The sequence below is a fragment of the Enoplosus armatus genome, chromosome 7 (genome assembly GCF_043641665.1).
Source record: "Enoplosus armatus isolate fEnoArm2 chromosome 7, fEnoArm2.hap1, whole genome shotgun sequence".
Classification (NCBI taxonomy): domain Eukaryota; kingdom Metazoa; phylum Chordata; class Actinopteri; order Centrarchiformes; family Enoplosidae; genus Enoplosus; species Enoplosus armatus.
In genome coordinates, this window is record NC_092186.1 from 26,239,358 (window position 1) to 26,255,480 (window position 16,123).

Below are 16,123 nucleotides of genomic sequence, written 5' to 3' on the forward strand. Positions count from 1 at the left end.
ACGTTTAGTGTCCGCGACAACCTCTGTAGTCTCATTTAGCTGCCTGTTAGCAACCGCCTTTTTTAAGACGCGCAAAACCTTCAAAATTCAGTGGGGGTATCTACTGACGTATTTCATGTTGTAGAACAAAACATGAAAATCTCTTACGCTTGTGTTAACCACAGACCTTATTTCAGGCATCTAACCAAAAACCCACTGACCTCCAGACGAGGGAACTGGAAGTGTAAAAATGCTGACTCATTTCCAGGTTTTAGGACTCATTCCTGCAGCACTCTATAACGTGATGGGTATCCTAAAATAATAACTCTGGTTTATTAAAACTTCGGTCTTATTTTGGTGGTTTTGTCCTTTATCTATTATAATAACATTGTACTCATCAAAGTCATGGCTGAGATCTGAGAACATGGTGACGATCAGACAGGTCGTAGTACTAAACTGGAATTATCCTATTCTCCTTAATGTGGACACAGACTCTCAGCATGCAGCAGTACCTGTGAGGGGTGGAGGTAAGGCTCAGGGGAGGCCAGGTTGGTCTGGACAGAGAGGCTTTTCTCCAGCAGGGCCTGGGGGAAGCCCAGCCGGTCGAAGGTGCTGCGTTTCCAGTGGTGGCCGTCGCTCTGCGCCAGTGCCTCGTCCTCACTGAACGCCCTCACCACCGGTCCCGGTAAGGGCAGAGGCACCGCCCCGTCGCTCTCGTAGCCGTCTTTGGAGCCGCCGCCCTGGGCCACCCCTCCCCCCTGCCCCGAGTCCCAACTGCTCCTCTGTTTCATCACCTGCTGGGCCTCCCACGCCAGCCTGGCCTGGGCCAGCATTGCCTCGGATGCTGTGCCTGCCAGCTCCCCCTCCAACCCTCCGCAGCGTGCCAGCTCCTGGGGGAGGGACGGCTTGCGGCTCTTGCGTTTGCGGTTACCTCCAGGGGAGAAAGCCCCAGGACCGCCAGTAGAGGAGGAGGAAAGGGAGTGGGTCTGGCTGGATGTCCAGGATATGGAGTCTTCATAAAGCAACCTCTGGCCTCCCTCTCCACCCTCCCCACTGTAGTCCAGCAGTAGGCGGGGGTCCCTGATCAGAGACTGGCTGTGCTGCAGAGTATAAGACCCCCCATATGAGCCACCGTACCCCCCCGTAGTGCCGTAACGCAGCAGACGGTCGGCAGTCTTGAAGCGAGGGCTGGAAGACGACTGTTCCACGTACACCAGCTGCTTGACGTACTCCTTCCCCACAGGACTGTACTCCAGACTCTGGGTCTTTTCTGGACACTTCTGCCTGGTCAGAACCAGCTGGCCGTAGGGCGACTGGCCCTGCTTGGGGGAGTGATAGAGGGGGGCTGACGACTTCCGAGCAGGTGACTTGCCGGTGCCGTAGAAGGAGGAGGAGTCAGAGAGGTGCATGTCAGTGGGAGGCTCCTCGTAGATGGGAGGAGGCTGGTACTCTGACGGCGGCTCCTCGTACAGCGGGGGTTCATAGGCATAGCGGGGTGAGGGAGGCTGGGAGTCAGCTGAGGAGCGGCGGTGGGTGCAGGTGCCGCCCAACTCAGCCCGCTTCAGGTAGGGAGACTGACGGCGGTCGGCATAGAGAACGGGGGAACCGTCGGGTTCTGAAGGCGGGTTTCCACCGGAGGAACGGCGGGTGCGTGAGGTGGTGCCCCCTCCGGAGGGAGGACCAGGGGTGGGCGGGTCGCAGGGGGAGTAACCATTTCCCTGGTGGGCCAAGAAGCTGGGCTCTCTGTCTGTCACCTTGATCAGCATTCGCTCCTTCGTACCGGTGTTCCACCTGAAGGGAGACGTCCTGAGAGAAGAGAAGAGAGGATTTAATGAAGGGTCAGGGGGCAGAATGATAAAGAGCTGTCTGTCACATCCACTCTAAAGGGCCTGGTACAATAAGCTATTTCATTTCCCAGTGTGCTCTTCATATTTCCTACATGTTACCACCTCATATCCTTGGTGCCTACTGTAATAATCACATGGCTTCGACTTTTTGCCACGCTGTTCTGTTCAGGTTATTTTCAATGAACAGTAATCCTGCATTTAGAAAATGGTGTGAAAGCAGGCGGGGTTTGAACTTCTCTCTCAAGCTCGACCGCTTCTGCCACTGTTTGTGCGAACGACTGAGTGCGACACCATGAATGTATTTATGTGAAAGTGTGCTCCCTTATCCACATTTGTACAACAGATTAACGTTGAGACTACAAAGTCAAGTTTTTCCATCTACTCCCTAACTTGCAAAACTACTTGCAATGCTTTGGTCTGCAATGTTCTGAAACCCAATGCAGATGGTGTTTCATTTCCATAGCAACGACTCTCTGTACTTCCATTCTAACTGCTGGCTTTTCAGGCTTTGTAGCGTCTTTAAAGTATGATGCTACTTGAGTAAATTCTCAGGCTTGTGTCAGACACGGCTGTTCCTCAAACAAATTGATGAGGTGATCGTCTCTTTCCTCCGTCCGAAACTCTTATGCCATTTCGACTAGCTGACAGTTAATAACTGAGCGGGTGGATGAGCATCCCTGTACTTGGTGGCCGTGCTGTGATTGGAACAGATGACCTGCTGGGGGGGGCGTGACTGATTGCGGTGACTGTATAGTTGTGACATCACAACCTTACAGAAGTCCTGACGGCTCGTTTAAAGGCACAGTTTCTGAATGCGGGCTGTATTTCATTTCTCCGTGGACTGAGCATTTTGATACTTTCACAGTATTTATATAGCACCTAGAACTGCTTTATAATCAAACAAGGCATGGAAATCTAACTGGGACCTTTAAGCAAAGTACTGCAGGAGGTTTTAGTGACAATAATCTTCAATGTAGGGACACTGCCACGGCTAATATCCACCAAACAGCAGCCTCTGGAAACAACAGACCTTTACTTCATCAGTTCACATTCACTCGGTCATTCCTCTCAGCAAGTGGGCCTCACATTCCTCTTGTTTGTCAGACAACAGGAAGGCGGAGGAGGAGGAGGGAGAGCGGTGTGGGATGAAGAACAAGAGGTGAACTGGGCGAGAGGGAAGGAAAGTGTGACAATCGATTGCAGCATTGGCCACCCCTCTGTTTCCAAATGCTTCCACACACTGCTCCCCCGGGCCAGGGCTCAATAGACGGTAGAGTGTTTGTGTACTTGTGGACGTTAATATGCATGTGTGTGAGAGAGAGGGAAACAAAGAGGGCAGGATTAAGCATTACAGGGCTGTCCTGGCATCTCTCACAACATGCTCCAGACTCTTTCTTCCTCAGTCCATCCACCTCTCTGCTCCAAAGCTTCTCTTTCTCTATCCTGGGCCTATCCGTTCCTCTTTTTCTATCCGCCAACCATTTCTCTGTCTCCTGGTCCTAACTACACATTCCATGTTGCTCCGTCTCTCCTTATCCTTAAATTATTCACGACCATTTGACCTTTAAATCAATTTATATATTCCTTGCCTTTTCAGATCTGTCACCATCTGTTTCCATCAGTGCAGCGTCCACCAGCAGATACTGCATCTTCGTGTCATTTTTCTTAGAAACTAATTTCTGTTGCTCAGTCGGCTGCCGGCATTTCACCAATGGAGTCCTCAACCGAGCAGTAATGATGATATCGTAGTTATGATAAAGTCTTGGCAAGGCGACGAGAGGAAGGTTAGTTTGAGTGACTGGCAGAGTGTTTGAGGACAGATCATGATGTTTGCATTTGTTTACAGGGACACCGGACTCATTCCTGTCCCTGCCATTTACCTTTATCTGACAGATAATCTGTAACGTCATTAAAACGGACAGGGATTTGATGTGAAGACACTGGACTGTAATCACGCACACTTAAGTCAAGTTCAAAGCAAGTCCAGGTCCGAGTAGTCTCGACATCAAGTCCAACCGGGCTAGAGACGATTCAAGACCAAGACGCAAACAACAGTTCCCAATGTCCCAATTAATATTCTTCATACTGTTGTTCCAGGGACAGTATAGAGTGCTGCAGGAATGAGTCCTAAAACCTGGAAATTAGTCAGCATTTTTACCCTTCAGGTTCCCTCATCTCAAAGTCAATGGGTGTTTTGAATGGGTTTTTGGTTAAATGCCTGAAATAAGGTACGTGGTTAACACAAGCTTAAGAGATACGTAAGACATAAAATACGTCAGTAGATACCCCCACTCGTGCATTTTGAAGGTTTTACGTGTCTTAAAAAAGGCGGTTGCTTACAAGTGGCTAAATGAGACTACAGAGGTTGTCTCGGACATTAACGTCTTCATGACGAACACGGAGTCATCTACTCACTAGTCCGCAAGGTTTATAATACCTAGGTTTTATCTATCTGTCTATATATCTATATCTATCTATATTCTCTTCAAAGTGAAGCTTAGTGGTGGTGACGTTGAAGTACTGCGACTGTGCTGTAGTTCGTTTGTAGCCTAACATTAGCTTTTTACTTCTGGCTATTCCATTTACTCTTCAAAAATCATAAAAGTGGTGTTCATTAGTGAAGATTATCTTGCTGAACAAAACGTGTAAGAATCATAAACTTTTGGTTTTTCCACAGAGCTTATTTTCTGCAATAATCCAAAATCCCATGGAACAATCCCATTGGCTTTTAGTCGAGGGAACCAGGGCGATGCTAACTTCCAGGTTGGCCTACAAAAATACGTCAACACTCTATTACAGCTTGGTCTAATCAAATACTACATTATAATACTGCAATACTACCCATGAACATCTGATACAGTTCCACACATTCGTGCATAAAGCTAAACATCTAAAATGAGAATGCTGGGTTGTTACATGGCAAAGACACACTATGGAAAATAAGCCTTACCTGCACAAAACAGTGCAGGTGATGTAACAGAATTTTGTGTTGCTATGGTGACCGAACTTGAGTACTACAGCCCTGCTTTGCTGTGCAAGAAGCAAAAAGAAACATAAGGATTAAACCACCTTCTTGGTTTCTTGCTAATATTTTGCACCTAAAGTCAATATACGAGCATATTATACAATATTATATTTTATACTATTTTATGATGATGGCTTCCTCTGCTCTTGGGCTGCATTTCTCTCTCTCTCACTTTCTTGTTATATGGATGTGTTTTATATGTAGTATACTGTATATACGAAAGTATGTGTATATATGTCCATGTGTATTTATGAGTAAGCAGGTGATCTGTCTTTAAATATTTACACCTATACTTTTGTTTGTCATGCAAGTCATATGAGACAGTAAAGTGTTGAATGTTAGGTGGGACTATATCAATATCCCAACACCTGTGGTCAAATCTCACTGCCGCCACAATATGGTTTAGGGAAAACATGATGAGACTGTGATATTCAGTAAGTGTGGCTGTCCTGATGTGGTTGCTCTGAGCCATCTTTGCCCTGCGGAATCATGGATGAGATCCATCGAACAACATTCAAGATTCAAAACACATGAGAAGCAGTCTTTTCTTCACGCTTACAAAAGAGAAACATGCTCGTGTGTTCATTCCTTGTGTTCTATAAATCAAAATGATCATGAACAAGAAATGTTTCAGAAGTGTCTGTTCTAGCAGCCACGTATTCATTCAAGATTCAATACTTTACTGCCATTTCAACATGGTCGATAGGGATTTGGTTTGGTGAGCTCACATAAAACAACCGAAAGAGTATGAGACTTATGAACATATATAGTTGTTTTGTTGACAGTTTTACAAGCATAAATATACGTTTGCAGCTCATTTGGAGCAGGTAACGCTAATGCTGTGTGGCTGTACTTGACTGTGACTCCTAACTTGTGTCAGCACTCGTTTTAAAGGTCAACATAGCCGATCTCACAGCACAGCTGCCATCTTTAACCTGTGTTTTTATTTTGTCTGGCGATGCCGTGATCGGCAAAATAATGATTTTTATTTGCTGTGGCTCAGAAATGAGTAATGTAAATGAGAAAAACTACTGTCAATTCAGCTTTATTAAAACACAAACAGGAGGTTTAACAGACCGCCCCCCCCCCCCCCCCCTCCCCACTTTCTCCTTCTCTCTCTCAAACACAAATATCTAGCTTTGAAATATCAAGTCTTTTTTAGTGTAAAATCCCCTCCGGAGCAGCTCAGCAAAGAAACACATAGAAAGGACTTTTGCACAATATATATATATATATATATATAACCTGGTAATACCTGCCGCAGATAATGCTGCACCAAGATAACGCTACATGTGGCGGAGCTAAAATTGAGGTGGTTTGATTTAAAACGTTAAAACCGCTGGTAAGCAAGCAGTGTGAAGGCCTCGGACGGTGAAATGAAGGGTGCGCCACTGGACTGTGAGCAGCCACTAACTGGAAATCACCCCTCCAGCTCCTCACGATCAGCCTTCAAGGTCAGGTATGCTGTGGCAATTCACGATGATTCATTGGCTTGCAGTTCATGTATATTATGGAAGTGTGTTAGTCCAGCATGCCCACAAATGGTTGCTTATTTCATGCTATGTGAAATGTTTATGACCATAATGATCTAAAGGTCATCTGTTTCCATGAAGAATAGAGTTAAAACACTGAAACACGATAGTACAAAAAAAACTGCACCAATAGAATGGACTGGTACAATGTCATTGGCACTCTTTTTACCATTTCATAGAGTGCCACTTGCCACAGAACATGAATAGGGTTTTGTGTGTATCAGTTTACATGTGGTCCAGACCACATGGTGTGTGTGTGTGTGTGTGTGTGTGCGTGTGTGTGTGTGTGTGTGTGTGTAAGTGGGAGAGAGAGAGAGTTGGTAGACACTTCACATATAACCAGATCCAATAAAGGATGCATGAGAGCAGATCTCCCAGCCATCTGGACTGGCAGTCTGCAGCTGTGCCTCTCACCACACACACACACACACACACACACACACACACACACACACACACATATATATATAGAAGACATAAGTAACTTCAAGGCCAGTTTCTTGGACTATCCACGAATAATTCCTTTTCACAGTAAAAGACACAGAGGGGGCAGGTAAGGCTTGGTGCAGGAGGGGGGGGCACCCAAGGCCAAAGTCTGACCATAATTGGGGTCGCTCATTTTTTTTTCCTCGTGCAGAATCATTTCTCTACTGCCATAGCTGTGCACTTCGGATGCTTTTTAACAGCACACTCATCTGGCTGTACGGCCCCTCCCCCACCCACCCGCCGCTGTAGACTGGAGGGAGGTCAATCATGCTGTTGCTGAGTTCCGCTGGGGTGGAATAACGCCAAAGTCACCCCGGTAATTACCAGAAAGATGTGACAATGGTCTTAACTGTTTCATGTGAAGGGTGGGTTTGAGCACGCTAGGCATAACATAGGTCCTGGCTAACATTAGCTTTTTACTTCTGGTGATTCCATTTATGCTTCAAAAACCATAAAAGTGGTGTTCATCTGTGAAGATTATCTCGCTGAACAAAACGTGTAAGTGTCATAAACTTTTATTTGCCAGAGAGCTTATTTTCTGCAATAATCCAAAATCCCGTGGAAAAATCCCATCGGCTTTTAGTCGAGGGAACCAGGGTGACGCTAACTTCCAGGTTGCCAAAAACACTTCATCCCTGCAACACTCTAGATTGCATTTCCTGCGGCTGCTTCACAATAAAAGCCGTGTCCAGTGAGTTGCGCCAACCTGAAACAACACAGCCGGCTTGCACTGTTTTTAACACAGGGACGGGGTTTTTTTTGGTCTGACACGGGGAAGATGTGTTGAGAACAGGTTCTCAGGACCACTCCAGGTTAGGTCGTCCTATAGGGTGTGGTGAGCCTGTGCCCTTTAATGAATCCCACAGGCAATGTAAATTAGGTTATATGATTCGGTTGGGGGGAAAAAACAGCAAAGGCAAGAGATTAATTAATAAGTAAAGTATCCCTACACAGGAAGCTGCCCCCCTTCTGGCTGTTTCAGAGCACTACCACTAATCTGTCTTTCAGTCAGGCAGTCAATGATTTGAACAAAATTCAGGTGATTATAGCCTTGTCTGCTTGTGTGTCTGTATCTACTGTATGTGTGTGTATGCGGGTATGTCCTCAGAGTGTTCACTGTACAGTATGTTTCTGTGCTGATTGCCAAGTCATTTCTCTGTCTACATTTGGCACAGACGGATGACGCGATTCTGATTCAGACCTAAAGTCCCCCCCCCACTCCTTCCTTTAATAGGATCCTTGGTGTGTGTGCAGGGAGGTAGAGCTGTGTAGAGGTCAATAGCTCCCATCTGTCACAGAGGAAGCTGTGTGGTCTATGACAAACTGCCTGTCCTGCTCTCCTTAACAGCATTCACTCTCTCCGGAGAGACCGTCTTCAGGCTGGCACTCAGCCTCCACGCTAAATAGAACCGAAAGCTAAATGCTGGTGAGAATAATATGTATCATGAACAGATAATATCTGAGTTGATGGGGGGTTTGCGCCAAGCTGAGCCCAGAGAAACTGCGACCCATTCGTGCTATGCTGGCAAAGTGCAAATGTTTTTCAATAGGACTGGCCCGGCGAGGATGTGATGCTTCTCGCAAAACCACAGTAAGAGTCCATCACCTGCAGCTCTTCATCCGACAGCTTACTGTGGCTGCCCCCCCGCAGTATTGTAGTGTAATTTCTATTAAAAGAAACGTACTGCTAGCCCTGCTAACTTTCTTTCCTCTAGTTCTTTTACAGTGTTAGCCTCCTGCTGGTTTGCAGATGGAAAGAGCTTTTAATGTGAAGCAGCAGCAGACAATGCATCAGCAATAACTTACTAACTTTCTTGGTAAATAACTAACAAAGCTCCAACACGGCTGAAAGCAATCGGTAAACTAAACCACGGAGATTCAGATTAGAAGCTACCAAAGTGCTTTTCCAAACAAAGCCGTTATTACCAGTACAGACACACATTTAGCAATAAGGGAGATCATCATCATCATCATCCCAGGAGGGCCCGTGGTCTGCCCTGCTGCCAGGCAGGACCACAAAAGCACGGCTACCCCCCTCCTATGAGGCCACAGTGGAAACTAATGTTTACCATCAATATAACGTAATCCAGTAAAATCACGTACTGCTGCTCAATAATAAACGTATAGTTGAATTAAAACTCAACAAAAACGAAACATTACAAACATCACAAAAGGTAGAATTTATGGCAATGTTTTACAGTTAGTGGGTCTATCCATCCTTAACTTTTATCCAGAGCACATATCTTGACCCCCAGTGACCACATTACTAATGTTTCCTCGAGCAACACCATCAGGCCAAGACGTCACAAGAAATATCTCAATCAAATGGATCCAACACTTCCATATTGCGGGATGTTACCACTGCAGTATCTCGGGGGGGGGAATCTGTGTCACTATACGACGTGTTGTTCTCCTTGAGCTACATAACAGACAGAGTCTGTAATTGTCTCTAAGAGCAGTGATTTGCTGTTCCTCTGAGTGTATACAATGCCAATAACTGGCGAGAACAGCTAGGGTGCTAGCACACTGTGTACTCTGTGTACTCTGTGTGTGTGTGTGTGTGTGTCCTCTTGCTGAAGTAAAGAAGACATTTACAGGACAGTGTGACCCCAGCCTGGCATGTCCACCAATCACTGCAGACTGCAGCAGATTACAGCAAAGCGGCAAGCAAGACTGGTTAGACAGAGGTCATAGGATGCTGAGGGTGAGAGAGAGACAGAGAGAGAGACAGAGAGAGAGAGAGAGAGAGAGAGAGAAACTGAGAATATGTGAGGGGGTGAGAGGCTCTGAAGGTGAGAGAAGATAGAAATGAATGGACAGTTCCAGAAAAAGAGAGAAGGGGGTGGGAGGATAAAACAGAAAGAGATGGAGGGGAGAGGATGGGGAAGAATTCTGAGGGGGGTGGTGGTATCGAGGTCCTGCCCATACATCCACCTGACACAATCGCAAGCACACCACAGTCAATCAAAACTGTCAATCATGATGTTTCACCCTGTTTTTATAGCATCGAATAACTAATTAAAACCAAATGTATCCGAAAAACGAACACTTGAACAAACATCAGTGTGATAAGAACTACCTGAAGTGACAGAAACCATCCTCTGGAAAAATGTGTCCCGCTAACATGGAGGGGGGCGGGGCTTATGACTTATGACAAAACGTCTCGATCGCCCCCTGGTGGCCAGTATGGCCTATACTGCAGCCAGCCACCAGGGGGCGATCGAGACGTTTTGGCTTCACTTTTGTCCATCTTTATATACAGTCTATGGTTTATACCTACTACTTCTTTATGTCGTCAGAGAGAATCAGTGGAGTCATGTGAGAAAATGTCAATTATACTGTGACCCCATTTCTCCCCGTCAGTCTCAGCCTTGCCCACCCCCCTTCTGGATGTTTATTCACATGGCGTGGCTCTAATGCAGAACTTTAGCCCCTCATCCCCTCATCCTCTCTCACAAGACATCTAGACTCATGACTCAACTCTAAAGAGCAATTTAACAACTGATTATGGTGGACGGGGGGCATTGCCTTGTGCCCACGTATGTCATAGATTTTTCACCCATTCACCCTTTTCTTTTCTTTTTTTGGAATAGCTTCATTTCTTTCTAGAAAAAGCCAAAGAACTCCTCACACTGTTGAACACTTTTTGACTGGGAGCATTTGATCATTTGACGGCGCAATAAATTGACTGCACTTCGTGTGTGTGTTAGTGTGACTTAAAACTAATGACCTGACTCTGAAGCAAATGCTCAGGGCTAGCGATCTGAATCGGACATTCATTTGGGACTTTATAATAGTACTCCACTGATTTAGCATTGGACTCCTATAACAACTGCCAGACTCACGATGAAAAACAAATGCTAGGTGTGTAACAATTCACCGATACGAATCGGAATCCGGGTTTAATGTTAAAGATGCGACTACATTGATACGCTGAGCCCTGGATTGAACTAAATGGTACACTTAGTTCGATCTGGTCGATGGCCCGATTCTAAAGTGAATCGGCAGGTTTCTGTGTGCCAGCCCGTCAGGTGACTCATCAAGTGACAGTCTTACCTGTCTGCCTCCTCTCTGTTGCCCTGTTTTTCAGAAAGCTCCTGATCGAGGGAGGAGGAGGTGCTTCCCTCTCGGCTGACCCCGCTGTTGCGACCCGGGCTGTTGTCAGCTGACGCTCTTCCTCCTCCTCCTCCTCCTCCACCTGCAGGACGGGGGTTGGTGGCATCGGTGTGCTGCTTCAGAGTCTGCAGCTTGGCCAGGGGGATGATGTCGCAGCCCTGGGGCCGGTGCCACACTGTGCGCTGGGTGGAGGCGTTGTAGTAGTAGAAGCGCGAGGTGTTGGGATCGAACAGCTCCCACCACTGGTTGTCACCGGTTCGCTTGATGCAAACCCCCTGCGGAGGGTCCCACACGCACTCGCCCGTCAGCAGGTTGGCGTACATACGCTCCCGTGTGCGCGGCTCTATGATCTCCACCCACTCCAACCTGCAGGGGGAGAGTTCAGAATGAGCAAATTGTGAAATAAACTGATTGTGACCTCTTGACTACTGTCTACCCTACTGACAGACATTACAGAACAGTAAACAGTAAACGGGGCTTTAAAATGTTTCCATCAATCAAAACTATAATATGATTATGGAAACAATGTAATCAAAGCAGAGCCCCTGCAAAGACCATAATGTGATTATCCTTTTGATCCAACTACGTGGATATATTTTGAATTCAATTAGGGCTCCTGATGAGCTTTCAGACAAGCAACTACATGTGAGCCACTTCCTGCAGACCTTCCGTCTTTTTTTAACCTTTATTTATCCAGCTCCTCGTTTTTCAGGAAGGCCCCTGTCCACACTCAACACGGTTCCAAACATTACAGTACAACCACTCGTCTGTTCTGTTGGTCACTGAGCAGCTTCACGGCTGCAGTTGGGGGGGGGGGGGTTAAAGGCCTTGCTCATATGCAACTCAGCTCACTTTGTACACCCAGATTTGTCCTGTTGTTGAAACTGATGACCTTTTAAAAAAACATCCCAAAGACACCCACTGTATTTATGACTCAGCACCTCTACACAGTTCAATCTAAATTCTTATAATAATAATTATATAATATATAATAACCTGTCATCTATACTAATCAGCTATACATACACTCATTATGAGGACTTGTGTTGTTATGAATATTAGTGTGTTCAATTCTGCAGCCCAATTCATCATTCCCATTGTATAGACCCCTTTTCTGTTAGTAAATATTATGACTTTTTTTGTGGGCGGAGCTTAGGTGGAGGCAGAATAATTCCCTGAACACGTTAACTAACGCTAGCTAGCAAGTTTTGTTGGCTTGTTTTTTTAACGATGGCTGAAGACAATACGAGTTTTCTCTGAATTTGTACGGTCACTCACTCGGTTAACGTTAACATGAACCAATGGGGCCCATTACACATACACCCGTGCAGACATTTACACCTAGCTTACCTGACATAGAAACCAAGAGTGTGTAGTAAAAAGACACTGAGGGCATGTAAATCTTAAGATCCCTTTAACTAGGTCCTGAATGGTCATGTAGGCCTACAAGACGTGAAGGGTCTAAAAGGGACTAAAATGGTCTATATATACCATACATCTCAGTCCTCATGCACAGTACAAACTGCATTAAAATTCCAAAATGCTCTGTGTGGCACACTGATCAGCTAACATAGTCCCACTGTGATGACAGCCACAGTTCATGAGTTACGAGTTAGATGCGTTAAAGCAGTTAAGTGTTTTGGAGCCAATAAAGCCCCAACCTGTACATTAAATGCAGTGAGTTTTAACATGATTATGATGTCAATCATTTTTCCAACACCAGCAGAAGAATCAATCAGCACCAGCGCTACCCACCAATTCATATGACATTATTATATGGAGGGTTCCAAAAGGCAAGAGGCAACACGTATTGGACAGGCACCGTGATGGTGACATGTCAGCTGAAAAAGACCTGAAAAGCTGCAGTTGCTGCAAATGTATTTGTACTACAGTTTTCTCTGGGCACTACTCAGCATAGGTTCACAGTATTTTGTTTTACTGTTTTACCAAAAAGAAACAAACGTTTTGTTCAGCAACAGAAGATAAAAGTGCACGGCAGGTTGTTAATGGGAGTACAACATTACACAATTGCAAGGGGATTACGCAGAGCTGCCACATATTATGAATAATAAAAATGGAAGCCCACTCACGTGGCAGTCTGCCCCTGCACACACACACACACACACATACACATAATATGACTCACACACACCTACACAGCAAAACATAGACACATTCATATGCCAAAAAACACTCGCACTCCAACACGCATGCTGCTAATAGATTATCATTCCAACAGTGTTTTTGAAACCACTTGCATGTTTGCTGTGCTTAAAGCCTTCAGACCAGTTGTTGATGGATAAGAGGTCAATCAATAACTGCAGAGCAGGCAGAGAGTGGGCGGACACCTGTGTGTCAGTTCACTGAGTTTAATAGAGGAGGATGCAGATGCACACTGTGGTTTATTTTGACTCGGTCCCACACACACACACACCACTGCTGCCTGAAATACTAACTAGAGCACCAAATGTGGATTAATCCACCACTGAAAATAGTCCCAGACAAATGCACTATTTCCTCCTGTTTGAGTAACGTTTGATAAAAACTACATTGACCAGCTGACCCGGTGGGGCAGTGGCGAAACCCACGTGACACAGATACAGGAAATGACTCAGAGTTGCCGCCTTTCTAAATGGTCTCTGTCTTGGTCTTTTCATGGGATTTATTTACAATAGGAAAAATATAAAATAACGCCAACCCTAAGCTTGAACTCTCTGATGCTTTCATGTGCTGGTGGGAAGCTCGGACAGTGTAAGCTGCTAACAACGTTGTGTTCAGGAGCTTTGTTCACATCGTGAAGAGGAGAACTGTGAATTAGGTAGCGTTGAATCTATAAGATGTGAGTGCAATTTTCCGACAGACCCTTTAAAGTCTCTGCAAGTTGATTTTCATAATGGATTGAAATCAATGGTATCTTCGTCATTCTTGTACATTTTGGCATGCGAGTATTGTATTTAGACAGACCTGGGGGAAAAAATCCAAATCTATCCTTTAAGGGAATTCTTAATGCAGTGAGGAGAGAATCCAAAGCACCAAGGACATGGGGGACCTCCACAACAGAGGTTCATATGGTGCTTAAATGTGGCTGTAATGTAAGACAATCAAGATGCGTTCAGGTGTTGTCGTGATGAGAACAATCTGCAGTTAAATTCAACTTACAGTCACCATTCAGTCTGATTACTGTGCCATTTAGAGACGCACATGTTCAATTACGGTTAGCAGTCAAAGTTCTTTAACAGAAAATGTACAATTACACGGTCTATCAGATGAAGCTGTTTGGTAATAGGGCTGTCACTATTTATTTTACATTCAAACTCTGAACGTGGGAAGAAAATTGCACTTTTTTTGTGTGCTGCGTTCCAATTCATTCAAATATATTAGTTTAAATTACCCACACTCCAGACCCCACTGAAGAAATGTGGTGTTTTCATTTCATTTCCCTTCAGAATGTGGCTTCAAACTGACATTTCTCTGCTGTACAGATGATACCTTCAGGTCACTTGCTAGTCCAGCTGTGTGTTGGTTCCAGACCTGGATAGATCTGGTGTTGGGGGCTCTGAGGGCTGTTGCCTTAATGGAGAAGCATTCAACCAATCAGAGCTTTGTAGGCGGGATTAAGAATTGAGACATCATCTTCAAGCGTGGCTAGCTAGCTACCTAGAGTGGTTACTCAGTCCAGATACTAACAAAAATCTCTAATATGAGAGAGCAGGGCTTCTTTGAGATCCACCAACACTTGACAATCCATCCCTACAGACAGACAGACAGACAGACAGACACACACACAGACACACACACACACACAGGGATTACAGCTGCTGAGCTGCAAATCAGGTGACCGAGGTGTAGCTGAGGGGCATCTGATCTGATGATCCACTCAGACCTGAGCAGTACTGACAGCGCAACTTAACGGCTACATCCTCTCTCTTCTTCCACTGGATGAGGAGAAGACCCAGAATCGACCACAGTCCTGACTGCTGATGTATCACACAGAGACTTAAGTGCAACCCCTGCCAAAACAAGTCTATTCCAATACCCATGATGCACCTGCTCCAGTAAGACTATCAATCAAGTAGTGTACTGAGTTGCTAAACTTGACTCGCAAGGCTTTTTTTTTTGACAGAGCAAATTTGGAGACAACAGTGGTTCTCGGCCTTTTCGGAGTCCTGACATGCCATTTGGGGGGGGGTTGGGGGGCTCCTTGCTCATACAAGTCAAGGCGACAGAGAGAGATGCAACAACAATCAAGACAATGCAACAAAGTGTGGATGCTGAGGCACAGGCTGCTTGAAGATGCACTACCTGAAACCTGAAATCTGAAGAAGGGACAGAATTACATTAGTATATGTTTTGAGTTTAAGGAGCAAAAAAAATCAGTATACACACATACACAGTTATTGTTAGCTGCTGTGTGTGCTTGTGTGTGTGCGAGAGAAGAAGGGAAAGTGGTACATCAGCTGTCAGAGTGAATGCTTGTCAAATGGAGCAGAACAGGCCAGATAAATAGAGAGATCCAGAGCGGAGATAGTAGGATTAATTGGCCATAATTGGTTGATGTGATGGTGTTCCAAATGACCCAGTTTAGCTGGCGACCCTCCTCCCCCTTTGCCCGCAGAGATCTTACATGCCGGACTATTTCTTGGCGAGCGGAGACTCCAGGACGTCACCGCACCTGGCTCTAAGAAACATCCATATTCATTTATAGATCAGTGCAGACTCCTGCTTATTAAACTTGCATTTTTTTTTATGTCAATTTAAATCCATGTGCTGGGCGGATAGTTTATGTACATTTTAAACATTATTCTGTAATAACAAACACTCTCAAGTATTTAGTTGTTCTTGTGGACAAAAATCACCAAATGTGCCCCTTTTGAGGTGCTTATTCTCATCACCCAAATGCCAACGACTCACTTTGTGCTGTCTTATTTAAATGAACCTCCCCCACCTGTGCACCGTGCTCACTGCACTGGGCACAAAACTACCAGAGCTGTTATGGATGCGATTCTCTCCTCCTAGAACTCCTAGTAAGTAAAACATTGTGAATTTTGAAGCTTTTTTAAGTCTTAAAAAAGGCGGTTGCTAACAAGTGGCTAAATGACATTAACGTCTTCATGCCGAACACTGCAAGTCATCACTCA

General features: G+C 45.3%; 1 protein-coding gene across 1 annotated transcript in view; it reads right to left on the reverse strand.

Annotated features, from left to right (window-relative positions):
* arhgap39 (Rho GTPase activating protein 39) overlaps positions 1 to 16,123 on the reverse strand; it is a 92,984-nt gene that overhangs the window by 13,336 nt on the left and 63,525 nt on the right. Inside the window, exons 2-3 of the mRNA XM_070908987.1 lie at positions 10,926 to 11,351; positions 492 to 1,785 (exon numbers count right to left, since the gene is read on the reverse strand). Coding sequence (XP_070765088.1) covers positions 492 to 1,785; positions 10,926 to 11,351 — 1,720 coding nt within the window. The remainder of the gene's footprint in view (positions 1 to 491; positions 1,786 to 10,925; positions 11,352 to 16,123) is intronic.